The sequence below is a fragment of the Falco biarmicus genome, chromosome 4 (assembly GCF_023638135.1).
Source record: "Falco biarmicus isolate bFalBia1 chromosome 4, bFalBia1.pri, whole genome shotgun sequence".
NCBI classification, from domain to species: Eukaryota; Metazoa; Chordata; class Aves; order Falconiformes; family Falconidae; genus Falco; species Falco biarmicus.
Genome location: NC_079291.1, coordinates 40182693 through 40205844, shown reverse-complemented (window position 1 = coordinate 40205844; position 23152 = coordinate 40182693). Strand labels below are relative to the sequence as shown.

At 38.7% G+C, this 23152-nt stretch overlaps 1 protein-coding gene across 3 annotated transcripts; it reads left to right on the top strand.

Moving 5' to 3' along the window:
- Positions 1 to 5279: 5279 nt before the first annotated feature.
- Positions 5280 to 22903, top strand: HACD1 (3-hydroxyacyl-CoA dehydratase 1). Of its 3 annotated transcripts, XM_056336322.1 has the most exons (8): positions 5280 to 5570; positions 9321 to 9438; positions 10661 to 10679; positions 10761 to 10849; positions 13559 to 13680; positions 15944 to 16122; positions 17464 to 17589; positions 21115 to 22903. In XM_056336322.1, the coding sequence occupies exons 1-7, from the start codon at positions 5443 to 5445 to the stop codon at positions 17544 to 17546; spliced, it is 738 nt and encodes a 245-aa protein (XP_056192297.1). In that variant the 5' UTR covers positions 5280 to 5442; the 3' UTR covers positions 17547 to 17589; positions 21115 to 22903. The 3 variants fall into 3 exon arrangements, with proteins under 3 accessions (XP_056192297.1, XP_056192298.1, XP_056192296.1); XM_056336323.1 differs by having other exon boundaries at positions 10767 to 10849; positions 17464 to 22903; XM_056336321.1 differs by having other exon boundaries at positions 17464 to 22903.
- The last annotated feature ends 249 nt before the right edge of the window (positions 22904 to 23152 follow it).

Below are 23152 nucleotides of genomic sequence, written 5' to 3'. Positions count from 1 at the left end.
ATTTTGTATAACAAGTTCACCAAAGTCAAACACAAAAATGTGTTTACACTATTTGCTTTAGTAAGCTTATAGTGATGTATTGTGCTATAGCTGTAAGAAGTAGATAATCTGGAAGCTGCTGGCTGATGGGACCACTGGGTGCCTGGGCTTCCCTGGGGATGCTGGCGGGACACCAGCCTCCTGACACTGCCATGGGGAACCACTTGTCCTCGTGCTTTTTCTGGCACAAGCACCTGTTCTCAGTGTGGCCAAACTGACTATGCCCAACATGGTCACTTTTTCTTGCTGATAACTAAGACCAGTTTTCAACCAATGATCAGGTTAAAATGAACCTTTTTGTTCTCCACTGCTCTTCTGCAAAGGAAAACAGAAATACTTCCACTGACCATAATGGGAGTTAGATTGGAACGCTACTCCCTTGATAAAGAATTCTTTTTAAATTAAGTCCTTGAAATAAAACTAAATAACAAGCAAAGACTGTGTCTGCTCTGAAACTAATAATGGAAGCAGTCTCCTCTATAGAGATTGTAGTGCTCACACAAGCAAGCTACCATTGAAATATGCTGAAAATCAGAAGGTATTTTTAATATTACTTAAGTGGGTTTTGTGAAACTCCGTGAAAAATCTGTTGGCAAGGTAGTAAAGCTTCTTTAAGAAAAATATTACATTTATTGCATAATATAGGGAAGGGAATTTAAGAATATCTTACTTGTGCTAGCAGTTTGTTTTCAACATGTACTTTATTTTACAAATGTGAACAGTACCATTGAAGCTAATGATACTAATTTAAAGTTTTGAGCATTTTATATGTATATCTATATAATTAGAACATTAGAGTTAGCTTCTTGATACAGCCAGTCTTCTTAGTATGCAAAGGTGTCAGCTGCACAGATTACAGTCTGTGGGACGGCTCTATACATAAATTTATCCAAGTCTAGCAATGCAACAAAATGTCAGGATTAAACAGTGGAACAGTCCAAAATATCCCATTAAGGAAATAATTACTGTACAGAATCCAGTTAGTCTGTTACAGCAAAAAGCACATTGAGTTTAGTTTGTCTAAATGAGATGAGTGGGACAGTCATCTTCATTTAACATGTGTGTGTCCTTCAACATTGCAGTTTGGGTGACAGTTTTGCTTCTGAAGAGGATTAAACACACAAGGGCATCTCAAACTGGTGATTTTGAAAACATAAAATAAATATACCTGTGCTTTTCAGATATAGAGAATCAATGGTGTTCATACAAAGACTTCTAAATGTTCACACCAGATTTTTTGTGTATTTTCCACTTCAGCCTGTGTTCATGGCACCTGTTTTCCTTTGCTGACTACTGAACTGCACAATAATATGAGTCATTTATCTTGCAGTAGCAGTACAAAACTCCAACTGCTTCAGATGTGTCTAATACAAAGATATTTTCTAGTTCTTTCTTTATGCAATCCATGCTACACCACATCTTTTGAAAGCATCTTCTGTCCTATTTCTAGAATAATAAATAAATCGATATACACACCTCAATGAATGCACAAAAAGTGTATAAACACTGTGTTGTTCGTTAGACATAGCTAAATTCTGTTTACTTGCATTTATCCTTGAATACTTCACTGATTACTACACACCATAAACCTAAAATAGTGTGCAAGTGCTATATATAAGTCTGTTGTCTAAACACATTGTTCTTGCAAAGTGTGTTGGGAACATGAAGTGAAGACAGGGCAGAAAGACAAGCAGAATTTAAGTTGTTACTTTTTCTAACAAATTCTCCTTCCTCAGGATTTTAAGTTATCATCTGGCATTTAACTATTCTGAAGTATAAAGGTAATCTAATGATTCTGCAGGGCTCATACTAGAGTAATTCTTGTACCGTTTCATAACACATGACCTTCTCCTGTGATAGTGGAGCTGATAAGCCATTATATTATTTTCAGAGCACTACCACTTTCCTTTTCATAGAAATGTTCCCATAGAACACTGCATGAGAAAATAATTCTCATAAAAGCTTCACTTTGTATTTCTGTAAATAGATTGCAAATAAAACCCATTCAGCTATATAAGGTATTGAATATCTACTTGTGCAATAGCAACCTAGAACATAAATATACACTGATAATATCAGTCATGAAGAAGGCCAGGAAAACCACTCATTTTTGTAATAACATCATAGCAATATTGATGGTTTGCAACTAGAATGAACATAGGAGAACCACCTGTGAAGGCTGAAAATGAATATGAAACATAACGATGAGCTCACCGACAACACAAAAGGTCTTGATCTAACCATCTTAAAATTTATCAGGAAGGTTGATTTCAGACTGTACTTGAACTGATTGAGCTCAATTGATAAGCCAGTCATAATTTATTTAAGAAGCTGATTTAGATAATGCAATTAATATATCATCCTACTCAGTTCCATTGATTACATTTCTGTATGTAGACAAAATCTGTCTTACGAATAATTTTGAGATTTTTTTGATCAAAGGGTGCTAGCTGAAGCTGAAATAGTAAATGAAATAATTTTGCTACTATAATATATAAATATATAAATATATATCATATATAAAATCTATTTGCCACAGTATTTCTAATTAAGCCAGATACTGTACTTAATGCTTTGAAAACAGCTGAAATTTTATCAAATTTAAATAAAAGATTTTATAGTGATTCAGAAAATGCAGACTACTAAACCACAAATGTATACACGGTAAATTGACAGAAATCATGATTAAAAGAATAACAGTAGAAAAGTTATGAAAGGGAAATTTCATTTCAACTAATTTCTTGCAATTCCTGGAACACATAATTGCAAGAACAGACTAAAAAAAAATTAACACAACAAACACATTTTGAAAACACTGCTGCAAAGTTGTCACACAGGAACTACCAAGGATATGAAGTAGTTATATATTAAGGAACAAAGTATCTCCATAGATCAAAATATGGGAAACAGAAACAAAGATCAAATCTTCTTTACTTTGGCAAAAAGAAAGCAGTGGGGTGTTTATGAAAGTTCTGTGATTAGTTTTGTGCTTAATAAATTTATAAATGGTCAGGAAACAGAGAGAGGCATGGGATGGCAAAACTTGCAAATGACACAAAACGTTTAGTTTATTGAAATCCAAAAAGGATTATGAGGATATTCAGAAATTTCTCATCAATTGGGTGAATGGGTAGTGTAACAGCAAGAGAAATTGTACACTCATAAATAAAACCCACAGTATTAGAGGAAAAACATTGAGCTTATCCTCAACAGTAAGTTCTTAATTGACTAAATCAACTGAAAACAAACCTGGCCATCATTACAGATTACAGATAAATTGTGCATCCAAAATCAACAATTTTAAGCAAATAAATAGTCGGAAGGAAAATAATACAGAATTCTAATGAGAATATATCGAACATTGCCTATCACATTTCAAAAGATTCTCTGCAACAGCATGGAAAACATCCAAGAAAGGATTTAAAGATGGAAAATGTTCACTTCAGCAAGCAAGTAAGATTTGTTTGCTCAAATCTGCAGTGGAACAACCTCAAGAGAAATAGCAAAAGGTAGCTAAAAGTATTAGAAAATCACACCTAATATTAAGAATTGGTATAAGGTCATGCCTTCCTCCATGTATCATGATTTAAAATTAGAAAGTCTTCAGCTGCTAATGAAGTCATAAGTTGCCAAATTCAAATGAGACAAAAAACACTTTACACATAGTACATGGTTGATTTGTGATACCCATTTCAACACTGTATTGAGAAAGCCAAGAAGCTAGAAAGGTCTGAAGAACAAAGTGAAATTTGAGCAGCAAAAAAGTGTAAGGAAGATAGCAGGAATACCCAGAATTAAAATAGTAAATTAAAAAATATTTTGGAAAGCTACAGAGTTTATTACAACTCATAACTGTTACATTGTGATGAAATTTAGGCTCAGATTATCCCGTATTTGCACACTATAGTTTCTTGCACTTTCCTCTGAAGCCCAAAGTTGGCAAAAACTTCTGAATTAGGTCATTCAAGTCCTGTGTGTAAATTTGTCTAGAATTTTTAACTATAGGATTCCCAAACTGGGTTATGACTACTTGAAGACAAAAATCCTCTTTGTATATATAATAACAAAAGCTACTATAAACTTACTAGCATGTACTGGTGCTGTTTTGCCAACTACTTGTTTTGCATGAACGTGTTATACATTTGCTGTTACTGGTGGGTGTGTATTTTGAGGCTGAACATCTGCTTGTGTACTTTGGTGAGAAGAGGGGGAGAGACCAAGTCTTTGCTTGGCACATCTACTTGTATTTTACCTAAAGGCCCACGAACTGAGACCATCTAGGTGTTTCCGACATTGAGATGACCTACCCCATCCTAAAGAAGTTAGAGTTGGACTCTTGAAATCTTTTAGGACTGAAAAAGCAGCGTTCCAAAGATATGTCCTGACCCACTTTTGGAGTTCTTCTGTCTGTATATGCCTGTTTGAGGTGTTTGGGCTGGGTGCCCATGGTCACCACGGTTAGCTGTGGAAATGAGGAGCCCGAGGCCACATGTACGCTGCCCAGAGCAGTGCACAGCATCCCTGGGCTAGCATACACTGGTGTCAGGGTGGCGTCAGCATCCAGGTGCCAAGATGGTGGGTGCAGCCTGCCACTTTGAGGGGCCATGTCACAGCAGCATAGCTCAGGCTCAGGCTGCCCCTGCTTCCAAAGCTAGTCTCGGCAACGCTGCCTGTGCTGGCTTTGCTTCCCTGCGCATATGTGCAGGGAGCGGATGTACAAGACAGCGTGCACATTCAGATGTCACCCTTCAGCCTGACAGCTGGGCTCTCTTCAGGCCCTAGGAAGGCATTTCCCTCCTTCTCAGGTGCGGGCCTTAGTCACCCTTGTGAGTGGAGGGTGGCCTTTATTGAGACCTACCGGACGGGAAGGTGTCCTCCCCTGAGCTGACCCTGGCGGGTGGCTGTTGGGCCTCTGAGGTGGGCGCCTGGGCGCCGCTCCCACCGCTGGGTCCCTGACCCGGCTGCCAGGCGTTCAGGCTCAGCCACGCGTTTCCGCGTGTTCCAGAGCGGCGGGGTACCCTGCCGCTCTCGCTGTGCCGCCGCTTTTGCAGGGCTGGGGACGCGGCAGCAGCCCGCGAGGCCCTTCCTCGCGCTGGAGGGGACAGCGGCGCGACCCCGGCGCCCTGCCCGCCCGGGGACCACGCTGAGGGGCCGCCGCCGCCGCCGGGCCCACCGGCCCCGGCCCTGCCCGCCCCGCGCCGCCCCCGGAGGCCGTGGCCGCCCCCGCGGGAGGAGGGCGGGGCGCGCAGCGCCGAGCGAGCAGCTGGCGGCGGCAGCGGCCGCGGGGGGACAGATGGGGTGAGAGACAGCGCGCGGCCGGCTGTCAGCGCGGCCGCAGCCCCGCCGCGGAGGGAGCCCCTCCTCCCCGCGGGTGTGCGCCGCTCCGCCGGGCCGGCGGGAGCCATGGCGTCCAGCGAGGAGGACGGAGGCGGCAACGGCGCGGTCGAGGAGAAGGAGAATGGCAAGAAGAGGCGGCTGGGCGCCCTGGCAACGGCCTGGCTCATCTTCTACAACGTCGCCATGACGGCGGGGTAAGCGGGCGCGGGCACGGACGCGCCGCGGCAGCGCGGGGCGGCGGCGCGGCAGCCGCCAGCGCGGGAGCCGCCAGCGCGGGAGCCTTGCCTGCCCGTAGCCCTTGCCTGCCCGGCATTGCCTAATACGGTGCAGCGCTGCCAGCCGCCGGCGCGTCACGGCGGGCCCGCCGCGGAGGTTAAGTATAGCCGGCCCAGGAATGCCGGGCAGGGGTGCCGTGCAGGCCGCGTCCCCCGGCACAGCCGCCGCCCCTCCGCCGCCGCCCGCCCCCGGGCCGCCCCCGCCCCGCCGCAGCCCGCCGCACCGCTCCGGGACGGGGGGAGCTGCCTGCCTGCCGCGGGGCGGCGGAAGCGCTCCGGGGCGCCGCCGGGGGGGTCGGGGCGCCGAGGGGGGTGGCCGGGCTGCCCCGGGCGGCGGTTCCCGCCTGCGGCTGCCCCCGCGGGGGGCCGTGGCTCCGGGCCCGCGCCCCGCGTTACCCCGCGCCCCGCTGCGCCCGGAGCGCCGGCCGTGGGCCAGCAGAGCCGGGGCAGGCGGCTGCGGAGCGCAGCGCGGGCCTCGGCCCAGCGGGCGTTTAGTGATGAGCGGGGGCGAGCGCCGTGGTAAGCCAGGGGGCTCGTTGGCCCTGTGCGCCGTGCTGTCCCGCTCCGCTGCGCGGAAAGGGGGTGTATGACGGGGCATAAGGGCACTCAGGTTTGCGGTGGTAGTGCTTGAAGCACATATTTTCACTTCTCGAAAATTTGTCCTGTTCGCTAAATCTTTGGGGAGAAAACCCCAAACCTATCTAATTATCACATGCTTGAAGGAGAACCAAGAACGAACACTTTCGTATCTCCTAGCCTGTCATTCATCCTGAGAACAATCTTACCTTGGTTACCAGTGGGTGAACTCTCTGCCCTTTGAATCCCGTAGAGCAAAACTGATATGCTGTAGTTGATGCAGGAGTTCAAGCACTGATGCAGACAGCCAGGAGTACGATCGTAATAGCTTTCTTCTCACTAGCATCAGTGAACCTTGCACACATGCTTGTCTGTTCATATATATTGCAGCACCTTTTGAAAAGTGCTTTTACTCAATATAATCTTTTTCTAGTTGGCAAGTTAATGTTGCTTCATTGAATTCCCAGCCTCGTGCTCCATGTGTGAATTTGCTAATGAACACTGACTCTTGCCACTGACTTTTATAGGCCTGTAGAAGATTATCGAACCATGTTAGTTTTGACCTTAGGTGCTGATTCAGTATCTCCCACTTCCCTCTCTCCCATCTGTCATTAATATCAAAAGGGATTAAGACATGCAAAATTGCATATTTTAAGTGGAAACAGAGAAATAAGAGATAGGAACAAAATCTTCTAATCTGTTTCATATACAATTTAAGAGGAAAATAAAAATTTGTAATAGAGCAATACTTAACAGGCGCACTACACAGGGTAAATAAGTAGCAAGAATGGTATGTTTGTCCACATAGTGCAATATAGCAAAATGTTTCTGGAGTTTTAACAAACTAATACATAATTGCTTGTTAACAACCATTCTAATAAAAAAGTGCAGCTTATCTTTTTTTTTCTAAGAAAGGTTTAAGGGACTAAAGTGACAGATCAGTACCCAATCTTACTGAAAGTCCCAACTGGAAACGCTACTTCTATTACTGAAAGTTTTTTCCATTTCCTGGTGATTTGCAATATTCAAAGTACAGGCGCCTTCCTGAGATCCAGAGTCAAAGCCACTAACAACTAAATAAATCAATCTACAGAAACTCACGTCCAAATGAAAATTTATTTAAGAAAAACTTACATGCAGTCTTTGCTTCTGAGTGTAGTGCAAGATTACTTCTCTCTGCAACCCTTTTGTTACAGAATGAGGTGCAGAAAATGCCTTGTTAGATTAGATGTATTATGACTTCTCAGTGTAGGGCTAGGACAGAGCTGTTGCTGTGGTATTGCCAGCTGGATCTAAACTCCCTGTCACCTTCCTCTTGTCAAACACTTCACTAATTTCACTAACTCTTCATTTCCACAGTGGTGGGAGACAGCATCAAATGAATGCACTTCGGATTTAAAATCCGTTATAAAATCTAAGTAACACTTGTGGGGGCAAATTTTGGAGCTCTGGCAGATCGGATTCATGGGCTTAAAGCAGAAGGGATCAAGGAGGGGAATCATTCCTACCATGTGGGGAAGCCTAACTCTATGTGAGTTTGAAATGCCAAGTGACTGCGTAGCAGTAGCTACCATATGTAAGAGTTGTTAAGGTGCTGATACCAAAGAACATGCCATCCGAGGTGAACAGAGAGCTGTCACGACCTATGTGACTCATGCTGTTACAGCGTAATGTGTGTGACCAAAGACCAGTGTTTCCCGGTAGCCCATTCCCAATGTTAGCCAATACCTTATGCTTAGGGAAGAGAATATAAGAACAGGAGATGTGTTAAATGTTTATACAAGTATTTCTCTGAAGGTTTATATGCTCTCTGATTCTTCCCCTAAGTATTTCTCAGACCCATTCCTTAGCCAGAGCTCATGTTGCCATACAGCATACTTGCTGTGGCTTTATGTAGAATGAAAGTACTCAGTAATTGTTCCCAATGTCGTCAGACAAGAAGTTAAGCTAAAGTCACTGTTATTTTTGTATTTTTATTTTTAACTCTCAAAATAGCCATCTATAGTTCTGGTTATGCCTGTAGGTCTATATTGAAGAATTTTTGTACCTCCTTAGTCTTTGTGGTTTAAAACCTGAAGTTTCAAACATCTTGCTAGCATCATGTTTGTGAGAATGTGTTATAGCCTTGCATTAAGGATGGAATATGTAGTACGCTATTTGAAAACCTTAATTATATAAACATGGATTAATTATATTGAAGGATGCCTTGCATTATTGTACTGGCTTTGGGCTGTGTGGTGGGGAGCAACCCACGATAGTTTAGAAGTTTGGGGTTTTTTTAGTCTCAATTTCCATTTGAGATATCAATTTAAGTTTTATATCAAGTTCCAGTCTGATTAAAAGATACTATTACGTTCTTTCTTTTACATTGCAAGGGTTATCAGTTGGTATCATTGTTCAGTTTCCTTAAAAAGATATTAAAGAATTATCCAACACCATCAAACGTGCTAGATAAATAAACCTGCACAGCCAGGAGCACAGAGCACCCATCTTTCAGCACTTTGGAGTCTGATTTTCAAGGATAATTTCTCAACACTTTTAAAAACTGCATCATAATAAATTCAGTTGGACAATCACAAACAGAAGCATTCCGATCACTGGTCATATCTGAAAGTCATGAATTGAGGGGGCCATGAAAAATGTTAAAATGATGTGCATAGGTTCTGGTCTGTTACTTATACAAACTTGCAACCCAAAACAGTGGCTTCATTGCCGAGTTCATCATGTGTTTTCAAATGACAGTAACTGACAGTAAAAAATGCTTGAGAATTTAATAGTAAAATGATATACTCACTGCTAGTGAAAAGTCTGATGGATCCACGGTTTTGGGGAGTCCCCTGAATTCAGGTCAGTCCTCTGAAGGTAAACAAGTAATTCTCTATCCCTTTCCAAGTAAAAAGATCAAAGAGTGTAATGTGTATATAACATCATATACAATTTATGTCTAAAGATATTTTTAATAATCTCCTAAGAACACTGACAAGTGAAGAAGCAAAGATATTCTGTGGAGAAAATATTCTACTAAATTATTTACCGTGGATGGATATTTTTAGATTTTTAATTTGAAATGTATCCATTCTTTTTCTTTTGTAGGTGGCTGGTATTAGGTATTGCCATGGTGCGGTTTTATATACAGAAAGGAACACATAGAGGCTTATTCAGAAGCGTTCAAAAGACGCTTAAATTTTTCCAGACATTTGCTTTGCTTGAGGTAAATTTTAAACATTAGTTTGCTTTACTGGATGCTACATATTGTAGTCAAAACACATTATTAACCTGAATTTAATATAAAAATATTATATTAGTACTTAAAGTCCTATTAACTTTCTTTAACGAAGGTTTTCTGGGGGGCAAGGTGGTTTGTGGAAACAAATGGGCACATTTTTTCAAACTTAATTCTAAGATTTCTTTAAATCAAATACTGCCTGGGAACTGCTTCGATTTGAGAGTCTTTAACTCAAAGGGTAAAATCTCTGAAGGCATTCCAGCCAGCAGATCAATCCTCTAGCATAGCAGATATCTTGTCTCCATCTCAAGAGACGATAGCTTCCCCCTTACACATTATTCCTCTGTGCCTTTCCTGGTTCTGCTTATTTCCAGACTGAATTCACATGCTCCATGTAATCTGTTACAACCGCGCACAACTGTGCAAGAGGTGCAAAGTATTCTTTAAATAATAAAACTTTTGCCAGCTATGCACTAGTGGTCTCAGTTTATGGTACATCTATGGAATGAAACTGTTGGATGTATTGAGCACTCAGTTCTTTCCCAGGCACAACATAGAGTGCCTATCTACATTTTAACTTTTTTTCTCAATCTGCCTACATCTGTAGTTCACTAATTTCATGGGGCCAGCTGTGTATAGGCTTTTATGCTATTAAACTTTCACAGTAAGTAATACTACTCAAATATGTCAAAATAATGAAAAGCACTCTATTTGCTAAACATGACTGACCAGAAAACACAATACTTCTGAAGCTTTGTAGTTGTCATTGACAAAATTATCATTAATTTTGTAGTAATGTTATCAAGCCATAATGACTACAGAACATTTTAAAATTGCCATGCATTTAGCATCACTTACCTGACTCCCTCCCCACTGTCCTGTAAAATTCTTCTTTGAATAAGATAATGGAAGGGAAGCTTACTAGTTGAAAAAATAAATGCTTTGTAAGTATCTATATATGTAATACATACAGCTAATTAGGAAAATAAATCTTTTCCATGTGTTTGCACAGATCAGATACCGAGCCCATCACATTGTTGGTTGCCAGGGCTCTGACGTGTATTTCTTTTAAAGGCTGTTAGTTGGAGATGAAAAAACAGTTCTTCAGAATTAAGCCTAGGTTTATATAAATATCAAAAGGCCATGTTTATAGTGTAGATAGTAACATACTGTACATCAGTAACCTCTAACTTATTTTTATTTACAGGTAGTCCACTGTGCAGTTGGTGAGTTCTTTGTTTTAGTTTCTCCTGTAACTAATTAAAACATGAATTGTGGAACAGAAATAACATGTTTCTCTTTTTAAGGAATAGTTCGCACATCTGTGCTTGTGACTGGGGTCCAAGTGAGTTCAAGAATCTTCATGGTGTGGTTCATTGCACATAGCATAAAACAGGTATGTGCTTGAGCAAGTCATGTTTTGATTGTTTTTAAGGAGAAGCTATTCATCCAGTTCTCATTTCACAAGGAAGACCAATTTAAAGATCAATGGCATTCCTACAGAGAATACTTACATACTTCAGTGTGATTTTGGAACTTGGGGTTACAGGATGGAATTTATGTGCTTCTACCCAGGAGACTGAGTCTGGGTCTTAGCTGTAAATCAGCATCGTCTTGGGCGTCGTGCCAGCGTGGTCTGCTTAAGCGAGATCAATGACTACTGCTATTATTTACCAGCAAGTCTACAACAGTGTTACCAGTTCCCCTTCAAAAACTTAAATCAGCACTTACTGAATGAATCTAAATGAAAATATGTCTTAAACTGAGTTTACCTGGATAAACATGGTTGTGATTTTGCAATTTATTTTAGGAAACTTTTCAGTATTTTAATGTTATGGTAATAGTAACATCTGATGACATCCATACTGTATTTTTTTCATTAAAAATATACCAAGTCATACAGCATGCCACAGTGACACAGTCCTGAATGAAAGACGATAGTTTATTTGCCTGGCTGTAGGTGGTTATTGTAAGTGTAGTGATTCGTTAGCAGAATGAGAAAAGCTTACTAGCTTACAGCTAGTAGATAGGGCATTCAGTTCTGTTTCTGAAGGTCTGCTTTCTGTGAAGGGCATGTGAGAATTAAGTGATGGATTTTGAGCCTGTGCTCCTGAATTTCTTTAAACTGAAAAAGCTGAGCCATTAAACTGTCTCACCAGCAGATGGCACATGCCTCTCTGCTGAGGGGGCATCATGGTACCTGCCTCAGTTGTCAAATCCCTTTGTTTCAGTTTGCAGAGGACTTGTTTTCTACACTTTCTCATCTTTTCCTTTACTGTTGCTTTTCTTAACATGAAATAGGCTTTTCATAGTTTTGTTTGTTGGTTTTGTGGTTGGTTGGTGGTTTGATGGGGTTTTTTTGTAAGCTAAGTGTTTTTTTTCTTAAGGGAAAATGTCTCAAAGAGTAACAATTTTTTTATATTGAATGTTTACGTGAATGCTGGAATGTAGTGCTCCATTTTGCCATTTTGCTGTTACCTGCAGTGGATTAAATCTTTAGCATATCCACTCATTTCATTTGTTTTTTCTATCTTCAGTACAGTAGGTCAAGCTGTGTCCAAGAAAAAATATATCTGAGTGTATGTCTGATTGTATTTCATGCTGTTACTGCTTAGCAGGCATGAATGTTCAGGGTCACTTTAGGTGGTGAGAGGCATGTTAGTGATAATAGCCAGACCCAGATGTCTCTACTGGGCTGGAGATTTGCAAGGCAACAGATAGGAATTCTCTGCATACTTATTTAAAGCTCTTCTGCTTGGATTTAGCAGTGTGACATGAATCCAAGTCTGGGTTATCAATGTTTGTCTCTCATCACGTGAGGCTAAGAGCAGCCTAATTCTGTCTTTACCTTTGCTTATTTGTTTGGATGTCTTTGCATTTCAGTTGTTGCTATTCATTTGTGAGTTTGGCAGTATTTTTATTATCTTCTTTTCTTTTGTGATGTTGGTGACATTCTTTCATTAAAAGTGCTCCTTCTTTGACACATTGAGGGTGCGATTTTATGAGATGATGAGCACTTATAATTCTTGACTTTTGACAGAGTTGTGGATTTTCAGCATCTTGACATGTATTAAGCTTTGTCACTGTGTTGCATTTTATTTTAAAAAATCGATTCCCTTTTTTTAAATTTTAACAAAACTTGTGTTACTTTATTTTATTTCACAGACATCCCTGGAGCTTTTCAGCCTTCAGGCATGGAAGTGTATTACAAAATTCCTCCTCTTTTAAAGAAAAGAAAATTACTTGCGTGTAATTCTTCTTCTCAGAAGGTAGTGTTTGTAATAGATCCCCAGGTGCCTTCTTTGTATTTGGGGACTTCTGTTTATTTGTTCACCTAGAGTGAAAAAGAACCAATGTTTTGAAACACCAGAGGGATGTGTTACCTACCGATGAGGCAGTTTAATGACTCAGAACTTAAATCTTAAACAGGACTGTTGAGTGACTTTACCCAAAGCTCCTGATCTATCAACTGGTCTTCATTTAGCGATCCATCTGTGTTCCATCTCCTTAACTATCTTACAGCTCCCTGAAGTCTCCCAGATTTGATCTTCTGTGACCAGGTTCTAGTTAGTAGATTATACTGAGCAATTCCTTTAGTCTAAAGTTTCATGGAAGCATGCATTATAATGATGAGGAAGAAGCAAGATAAAAAGTAAGAGAAAGTCTAGGAGACAGAGTGCTGAAATGCAGAACAGGTAAAAACTGATTTTGAAAGGAGCGTGTCTTCTGTAGTGGTGTTTTCTTTTTGCTGTTTTGAGGAGTAAGAAAATAAACAAGTAAATCAACCACAGATAAAAAGAGGGAGACAGCATAGTGAAAACGCAGGTAGAGAATAAAGAGGAGGAATAAACTTAATTATAGGGGTTTATATTTTGATATTTGCATAATGCATAAAGATTGCCCAGTTTTCAAAATGTCTGTGTGTTAGTAAATACATATGATAAAGAACTGTACATGGTAATGATATCAGCATATCACTTCTATGCCAAAATTTTCTTACAAGACGTTAGTTCTGTTCCATATATCTTAAACAGAAGTCTGTTGCAGTTTGCACAGAAAAGAAGCTTAAGGATGAAAAAAGTGTTGGTTCTTTATACTTCTGCAGATCCAGAATGAGGAGAGCGTTATTCTTTTTCTGGTCGTATGGACTGTGACAGAGATTACTCGATATTCCTTCTACACATTCAACCTGCTCAACCATTTGCCATACTTCATTAAATGGGCCAGGTGGAGATGTCTTGTACTTCAGTTTCTCATGGTTCTGTGCATGTTAGTTTCACGCATGCTGAGCTAACACACAGGAGAGCAGATGTTTGAGCTTCGGTTATGTGTCAGCAGAGTGCAAAGTCAGCTGCTTTCTGTGCTTGGGATCATTGTTAGTTGGTTTAAAACGTTAAAAATATTTTAGCTGAGATTTTGGGGTGTGATTTGTTCTTTGCTTTCTGTGTCTCATGTTTGAACTCTGCTTTCACTTTAACTTTTTTTGCTTTATCTTTGGAGTCATCTTTTAACTTACAGTATGACTCCTTAAGATGCTTTTGAATACAGTGCCCAAAATTAAGCACTTGTGTCTTTGTGGATTTCAGGTCTTTGAAAATGTGGGAGGAGTTGTCACTCAGTCTGTATGCATATAATTACTTTATGAGAAGTTCTGCTTTATCAGAGCTTTTGTAAGGTTATACCCATGCAGTGAAGCTAAGTATTAACTTAGTTTAGCTCACATAAAAAGTGTATTCCATATCAAAACTGCTCTGATTTTGAAACATTCAAAGTTGGCCACTAGATCACATGTATTACAGAGACTGCATATTTATCAGGAGACTTAACAGGAAGAGTAGTATTATCTGTAGTCATGATTTGAAAAATATGTATGAGACAGACACTGTCAGAAGGAAAATATATAACCTACTTGCAGAGCAGGCAACTCTTATTTAGAAGAGTGTGTTTGTTTTCCTTTGTTTTATAGTTAATGCAGTTCTGATGCTTCTAATGCACTTTTTTGATATGTCTGGTATTTATGTCCACTCTGATAATACACTATCTTTTTGCTAATATCTAGGGTGGTAGGCTTGGTTATGTTTAAGCACTAAATGGCAAACTTAAAAATAATCAGGTCTGGTTTTGTTAATAATTTTTTAATGTAGGCTTCAGAAAGAGAAATGCATTCAGAAAGTACTACATTGCAGATAAACTTTTTTCCATCAAATCAGTGTGTCTTGGATGACAGAATTTTTGTCTCCTTATCATAGACGATAGGGAAAACTGACATTGTCACAGCAGAGATATATGATGAAGTATACTATAAACAAAACATTTGAAAATGTATTATCTTTTCATAGTGTCCAAAATATTCCATCAAGATTTATAGATAATCAAACAGCACAACTGGGCGTAAATTCAGTTCTGCAAGGGAGCTGGAAATTTCTCATCTTGAGCTTATAATTGTAAAACATACGTCTTCCATTGTTAATAGGTATGCTCTAAAGTTTAGTTCAGAATTTTTACTTTTTTTTTTTTTCACTGTATAGAGACAAACGTGTGCAGGTCATGGCATCGGTTCCTTCTTATACCTCCCCTAATCTGTTCTCTGACCGATGAGTCCTTTAAGCCCATTTCCTCCTAGGAGGGTTTCATGTTTTGTCACTGCTGTTTTGGATCTCATCTCTTTTGGTCATGGAATGCACACTGTACCTTTCTGTCTGTGTGACCGCTGTCATTGCTGTTCCCTGCATGAACTCGAGAGCTGTTCCTTAGGAGAAACCACATTTCCATGGTGTACACTGTGCGTAAGGACAACACAAACCCTATTGATTATGTTTTTCATTTTGTCACCGCCTATGTGGCCTATAACATTCAATCCACATTTTCTTTAAACTGAACGCCTTCACCTTTTATTTGAACACCTTCTTCCCATTTTAGAATAGATCTGATAGGTTTCTAGCATACTATGGTTCTAGCATAGATGGTTTTCCATCTCCATTAGTGGTAAATAGTATTATTTGGATTCCTCATGTGGCAGTGGGTAAAACAGGCTTCTGATGTTTCTCAGCATTTTCATGTAAAGAAATTACAATACACAGGGTTGACCCAGTATGCATACACTGTGACAAAGTTATGTAGGATCATCTGAATTTGGGATCCAGTTTGAATCCTGTCAGTGACAACAGGAGCAAGAGCAGTAAATTTAAAAGAAGTCATTACTGGAGACTATAGATTTCTGGTTTTTTTACTTATTAGTATTAGAAAGACATATAAACATTCTAATACTTAACTTTTTTTAACTAAAAGGGCCGAGGAATGCATTCTCTGTAAACCTAAGCAATGCTATCCAAAGTAACTGAAACTGATATTCTGTGCCATGTCAGGATGTGGTCCTTGATTTTGGTGCAGGAACTACTGTAATACTTTTCTGTGCCACTAATAATAGCAAGAGGAAATTTTAAATTCGTGGGGTGTTTCTCACAAGGGTTTGTTGTTTTTTTTAATGCAGATACAACTTTTTTATCATTTTGTATCCTGTTGGAGTTGCAGGTGAACTGCTAACCATATATGCTGCTTTACCCTATGTGAAGAAAACAGGAATGTTTTCACTGAGACTTCCCAACAAATATAATGTCTCCTTTGACTACTATTACTTCCTTATTATTGTCATGTTCTCCTATGTGCCATGTAAGTATTACTTAACAGTAGTAACGCTAAAAACATAACAATCAATTAACAGCACTGCCGGAAACACTGCCTGTAGTTAAATTTGCTGGACATTTTCTGCTATAAAAACCTGTTTTCTGCTGACCCCAGCTTTGCTGTGTTTTAATTGGTTAGACTGAAATTTTCCATCCTGTTATCTGCCACAGAACATGAGCTGTCTTAAGTAAAATTTCAGTGAAAATGATAAAAACATTTCTAAGACTCGGACAAATTAAAAATTTTTTGCTTAACACACAGAAATGTCTGTAACTGTGTTGCTGAGAATTTCTAATGCCCCTGCCACTTTGAATCATTGACTTTAAAATTGTCCTGCAAGTTGTGCCAGAGGTTTGCCTTGTTTTTATTGCCATTAATATCCATTCCCTGGTTTAATCCAGTTGTCTTTGTACTTCTGGATACCAGAAGCCACGGATCAATTGGCTAACCAGAGCTAAGATTAGAGAGGCTATCTCTCTTTCACTTCCAGTGCGATTTCCACTGGTACTTAAGCAGTGTAGCAAGGAGAAAGCAACCTGATTCAGATATAGCACCATGAATGGGGCTAGACCAAACTGCGCAAATAGAATATTTTAGATAGTCTGGACAATGAAGCTAGAAACAAGACAAGAGATTAGGGAGAGGCATTGAAAAGCAGGAAAATTGAAGTTTAAAAGGTTTGTGATGTGCATCCATAAAAGGTATTTGTTTAAGAAGTTGACCTTATACTGTGATTTTTTTTGCCGCAAGAAATCGTGAAGGCAAATGAGAGAGACTAATATCAGTAAAAATTTCCTAAGCTATTGTAACTTACTAACAGTTTTACAATTGTTTATATAACTTAATGCTTCAGGAAGAAATTTGGTTTTCTATCCACTAAATATAAGGATCAAATCTTATCAGCTGGAGAGTAATGGAACAGATCACAGAGGGCCAGGAGAGGGGGAGCTTCTCACTTCAGACTTGAACAAATAGAGTAAATTTGTATCCTTCTCAAAGTCTTAATTCAAACATGCTTACCTTAGCACAGATTTGAATACTTCAGGCACTGTCAGAAAGTGGTAAGTCCTGTTTATACATAGAGAGTGTTGGAGGGAAGTTCCTTGAACACAAGGTGTATATTCAGGGGGCCTTGTCTGATGTTTGAGTAATTACTGTTTTGTAGTTGACTGCAGTGTTCATGACTTGCTATTATTTACCTTAACCAACTGCAGCACTGTGTGCCATAATTTTTCTCAGTTCATCATTCTGCAAAATTGTATTTTTCCATTATGCGATCTGTTGAATTTTTTGATCTAACTTGCTTTCTTTTATGCTTTGATCAAGTATTTCCACAACTCTACTTCCACATGCTGCGACAGAGAAGAAGGGTGCTTCATGGAGAAGTGATTGTGGAAAAGGACGATTGAATCAAGCTGTGTAACTATGGTGCTTTTAATGGAAGAAAAGAGGGTAAAAAACCAAAGCTTCCTGTGATTTTTCTGAGTCCAAGTTTTAAAACATGGAACAAGAATAAACTACTGTGCATAAAATAGCATGGACTGTATTATTTTTACAATTAATATATCTTCAGACTTACCTTTTCATCCTTAGTTTTACCTTGATTTTTAATTATTCATTTCTTCAGACAAATTATTTTCTTATTTCATTAGTTTAACAAATAGCTGTAAGAATTGGAATAGTTGACTACTGTGCTTTCTGTTCTCAAAGTTCTTTTATGACCTGTAGTCATCATCAAGAACTGAAGGAGAGCTGATAAGTTGTAATGAAAGTGAGTCTTCTGGAAAACAGAGCATGAATTAAGTATTGATGTTTTTCATAGACTAGGTGACTTAAATGTCATTTAAGCTTTATATTAAATAATACTTTTCCAGTTATAAGTACTGTTAGCACGTTGTTCAACATTCTTTGAATTACAGGATCACACTGTAGAATTTCGGAAGGACTTTTGAAAGGAGCTCTGTGTATTTTCATTTGTAATTTTAAAGGTCTGTAGAATAATAGATACAATATTAACTGGTTAAAAGTTTGTGCTGAGGAGTAGACTTGATGTGTGCCTACCTTTCTCTGGTCAGTGGCTGGAATGGGGCTTGTTTGCAGAGGAAGACTGTCAGCATGTTTCCTATTCTACACTTATATATGCATAAAAATGATGGTATTGCATTTAGAAACTGTAGCTATAGTGAGATATTTAACTTCTTATAAATAGCTAAGTGGGATAAAATAATATTCGAAATAGTGTCTTAAAATATAAGTTGTGCTTTGAATCATCCCCTTGTGCAATTTTAATTGCTCCCTGCCCATTAATTGTTTATGCTGTGTTGACCTAATTCTGTTTAATGTCTTCAATAATCTGCAAGAGGGATCTACAGTAGATTAATAAAATTTACACATGATATTATGCTATATGATACCTGAGTGGGAGAGGTCCAACAGATTAGATGCAGCCTAAGAGATTCAGAGAAAAGGTAATGCATTTGAGGAAACTTGGATACTTGTGGAGAGAGAAGATAGAAATGTAGTGATGTAGTAAGAAGCCTCCACAATGTAGGCAACAAAGTTGCTTCTGGCATCACTGATGTCAAAAGAAGAGTATATATGCAAAAGAGCTGCGTCAGGCAGCTGGAAATCAAAATACTTATGATTGCTGAGGTCATTTCTGAAGCATGGTCTTGTATTTTGGGTACTTCAGGGGTGAGGAATTGAGTCAATCTTCTGAAAAGTCAGAGAACAGTAACAGAATCAGTTGAAGTGAGAAGGAAGTCAGAAAGACTGAGTTGTTAAGTATGTGTAACTGTTTGTTATATGATAAATAAATGTAAAGGAAGAAGCTTTCTAAGTATGAAGGTGTAAATACAACTGTTTATATACTTTGAAACAAGGTTAATATCCAATGAATATCAGGAGAAGTATCCTACCAATGAGATAAGTTAGGTCATGGATGACAAAGCAGCGCGGATCAATGCATACAATTGCTTGGAAGGTTTTAAGTTAGATGTAATGCAATAGTGGAAAATAATCTTCCTTTGGCAAGAGTTTGAACGACATACTTGAATAGGTAGTTTCCATTTTTAGCTTTGATGATTCTATGATAATACAGCTTTTTTTACAATTGTAGATACACCTTTTTCTGCTGTATCTGGTAATTTGATGAAAAACCAAGGATTTACTACATCCCTAACTTTCAAATTCCATTTTGTGCCTTAAATTTGTGGTATTTATGCATGTCTTCATTACCTGTAAATTAGTTTTCTTATAAATGATGACAGGTGCATAGTGGACTTGAAATAGAATAGTTATATTTCTTACAATTTTAAAAAGTGTAATCTTTGTATTTTTTAGAACAAATTTCACGCAAGGTGCTATCATTTATTACTTCTGGTTTATATGCAGCTAATATTATTAAAAGTTTAAAATATAGATTAAATTTACAACACTGCATCACAAAATAGTTGTGTTACACATGTTCAGACTAGCAGCTGTATTTGTGCAAAGTTCTTAAGAGTACTGTTCTATAAACTTCACTTGCTTTTTGATCCATGAGGAACATCATGGCACTTTTTAGAAATATTTCTCAGTTAGCAAGCAGAAGAGTGTGATGAAATACGAGTAACTAAGATTAGATTAAATTCCATGTCTCTTTTTTTACTGTCAGGGCAGCTCACTGAAGACCATAGCTATCGATTCATTGAAAATGCATTGGATACTTTAAGAATGTGATTTTTAAATCCTTGATCCGATGAGTGTATCCCACAAATGCTATTCCTGTAACAAAAGGAATACCTGCACTATAATACTGTATTATATTTGTTTTCATTGTGGCCTAAGGATATTATCATATGTCAATCAAGGAGCTATTTATATATCCTTTTGTACATGTGACAAGAAAAAAATACAGCACCGTTTGCTGAAACCTTGGCTTTGCACTTTCATAAAGCAACAGTGCACAAGGTAATGATACAATTTTAAAAGTGATTTACAGCTAGAGAAGAGTCTTGCTAAATGATAAATGAATAAAAATAAAGCTAAAAATCATTACAGTATTGCTTCAGTGTTTCATAGACCAGAGAGATTGCCATGTAGATTAGTTTACATGGCATGCACTATAAAAAAACCAAGCAATGTGTTCTTTTCTTCCTCATCTTTGATTAAAGCCTTTCACTGAAGCCTCAATGTATAACTTTTGCTTTAGTATCTTCTCAAAGATCGTGAAAATTGCAGGTAGAGTCCTCTTACCGTTGACTTTAGATGGGCCAGGATTTTATCCTAGGTAGCTTACTTAAACTTCAATATAACATCATGAAACATTTAATTAGTTTGTTAAGTGGACATAAAAGGTTAAGTATGATTTTCTTATGGTGCTCTCTTTCCAACTTCTTTTTGACACCTGTCTTTTTGTCTTCCTCTCTGCAATATTCCTGGTTTTCTAAAGCATTGAAATCCTCCTGCTTATGAAAGATTAGGAATATATTCAGGCATCAGTGTCTTTAATGTTTTGATGTAGTCTTCAACAAATTATTCATAAAAGGTGTTTTCTTACTTGTGCTATATATGCCTTCTGGAATGGATTAATATAGAGTATGACCTTATAAAGTTTTTTAATGTCAGTACATAGGAATAAGCATTTGGAAGGAGATTCCTATTCATCAGGTGACATTTCCTACTATTGATAGTAACATAAATACACCATCCTTTTCATAAACTCCAGCTGAAAGCAGTTGGATTTCTTGAGGTTCCCCCTAACACTCACAGGCAGTTCCCACTGGGAAAGGCTGTTCTGGGACTGATGGGGTGAATCACCTTGTTTCACAGCTCTGCCCAGCATGTCGAGGCCAGACCCTGGCCTCAGGGCATGGGCAGTACAAAGGAATATGACACTGAGAAATTGCATCTTCCACATTAGCTGCCAAGAGGGTCACTGAGGCCATTGTGAACAGTAGTTGATGGGCTTCATTTCTCTCACCTCTCACTGTGCAGGATGTGAGAAGAGAGGGGAGCTCAACGTGCTCTCATACCTTCTGCCTAAGGAGCTCACGAGATCAGCTGGGAGGATCTCTATGCACAAAAGGTGTGTTAAAGAAAGGACTTTTCTGCTCCATTCAGCTATCTTAGTATCTATAAGCGTGCATTTCTTGAAATACTGGTAAGCCGAGATAGCTATGCCACACTGCTCTCGATAGTTCAAAATTAACAGCCTTGGAGAAATGGTGCAGTGTGCTGCTTCTGATTCCCATTGAACATAACATTTAGTCGGGGTCACGTTAGTTAATGGAGAGATGTCAATCGACTAGTTAACAGGGAGGTGCGTGGAGACCTTTTCTGTGACCAGAGGGAACCTACCTCTTCTCAACAAAGAAATACGTGCATTTTAAATCTAGGTCTAGCTACTGCTCTGCCTGTGGTACCTGCAGTCTTCACAGTAGTTTTAGTGGGTATTTGGATATTTATATGATTAATAAACAACCTAGAATGAAAACAAGTTACAACCATTACAATAAATTATAATTTAAGGTAGTTGCTACATTAACAGTTTTTGTGAATTCAGCTCTTAATTAATCTGCCTTAGGAAAAAAAAGGAAGGAACGTTAATGCAAATAAGTGTTCTGCACTAGTCAGGAGTGCTTCATAAATCAAAATTTTCAGGCAGGCAAACTGGCTGCAGTTGTTTATATAGGGTTGGTTAAATGTGTTTTTGAACAAAAAGGTTGAAAGCTTTTCTGATAATTAAATTTTATTTCATAATGTATATTTTAAAATGTGCTCAGAGATACTGTATTATTTATTACCAGTTTACAATTTCAATTCATGCTGAACATACACTTTTTATAGATGATTAACTGTAGCCCATTAAAATGTTTTATTTTAATGTCTGTTACAACGTTTAAGAAACAAACACCTCATGTTTCTGCAAAGCTCTGTGTTCTCTTGCTCAAGTGAGTTGCAGTATTGTCAGTGCCTATGAAGCTTTGCAAGGCTGTTAAAGCAGCAGGTTTATATTTGCCAAGGATAGCTCCTTAAACTTGCTTTCATGATGGCACGCCTTAACAGTGGTTGTATTCTTGGTTCAGTGTCTGGTACTGTACACCGCTGATGCTGTTCCAGGGGTCTTGAGTGCCTTCAGTAGGACTGAAGGCTTCACAGATGTCAACAAGTGATTCATCCTTACCAGATTGAGAAGACCTGTCTTGTGAACTCTTAGATTACAAAAGTAACTAAATCTGACAAGTAAAATTAAGGCTGTACCAAGACAAACTGTGGAGAACTTGGATGTTGGGTAACTCTAACCCTCTCATAGGAACTTGCTGTGAAGTTCAGGCCCAAAACTGGCAGTGGCTTTCGAGTTCTAAAATGTACAATACTTTCTGTGTCATGTCATGTCAGCTGAAACATGGCGTCGTTTTGTTCACAGCTCTCTTTCTTCTCTGCTCAGTCTTGAATGTATTTTATGTCCGTTCAGTTGATGGCTTTGTAAAAGTGTAAGTACAGAAATATTTATCTAAGTGTATCATGTATAGAATTGTACTTGAGGATTCTTAATAATGTAAATGCACCACAGCTGCTCATTATTGTTATTTTTTCTGAAATGCATTATCATTAGCGGTTTACACAGACAGGAAAACAACACAATATGATACTTTTAGTAACTTATTTATTTGCAAAGATTGTAAGATTTATTGAGCTATAAAGTCAGATATTTGTTTTAGAGACTGTTAATACTGTAGCACTGTAGAAATTCATGATCAATTAAAAGACATTCTAAACTTTGTTCTATTTGACTTCTTTTTTTTTTTTTTTTTTAAGCATGTAGAAGTCAGTTCCTACAAATCTTCAGCACATGACACCAGACTGGTATCTGTGTACAAATACTATACTTTTTATCAGGAGTTATTTCACAAATTAATCTTGACATCCCCTGTAACATACTTAATATTACCCAGCCTTCCTTTTTTTTTTTTAAAAAAAATATATTCCATTTAAAAAAGGGGTAGGTTTGAGTAATAATACTGGTTTATCA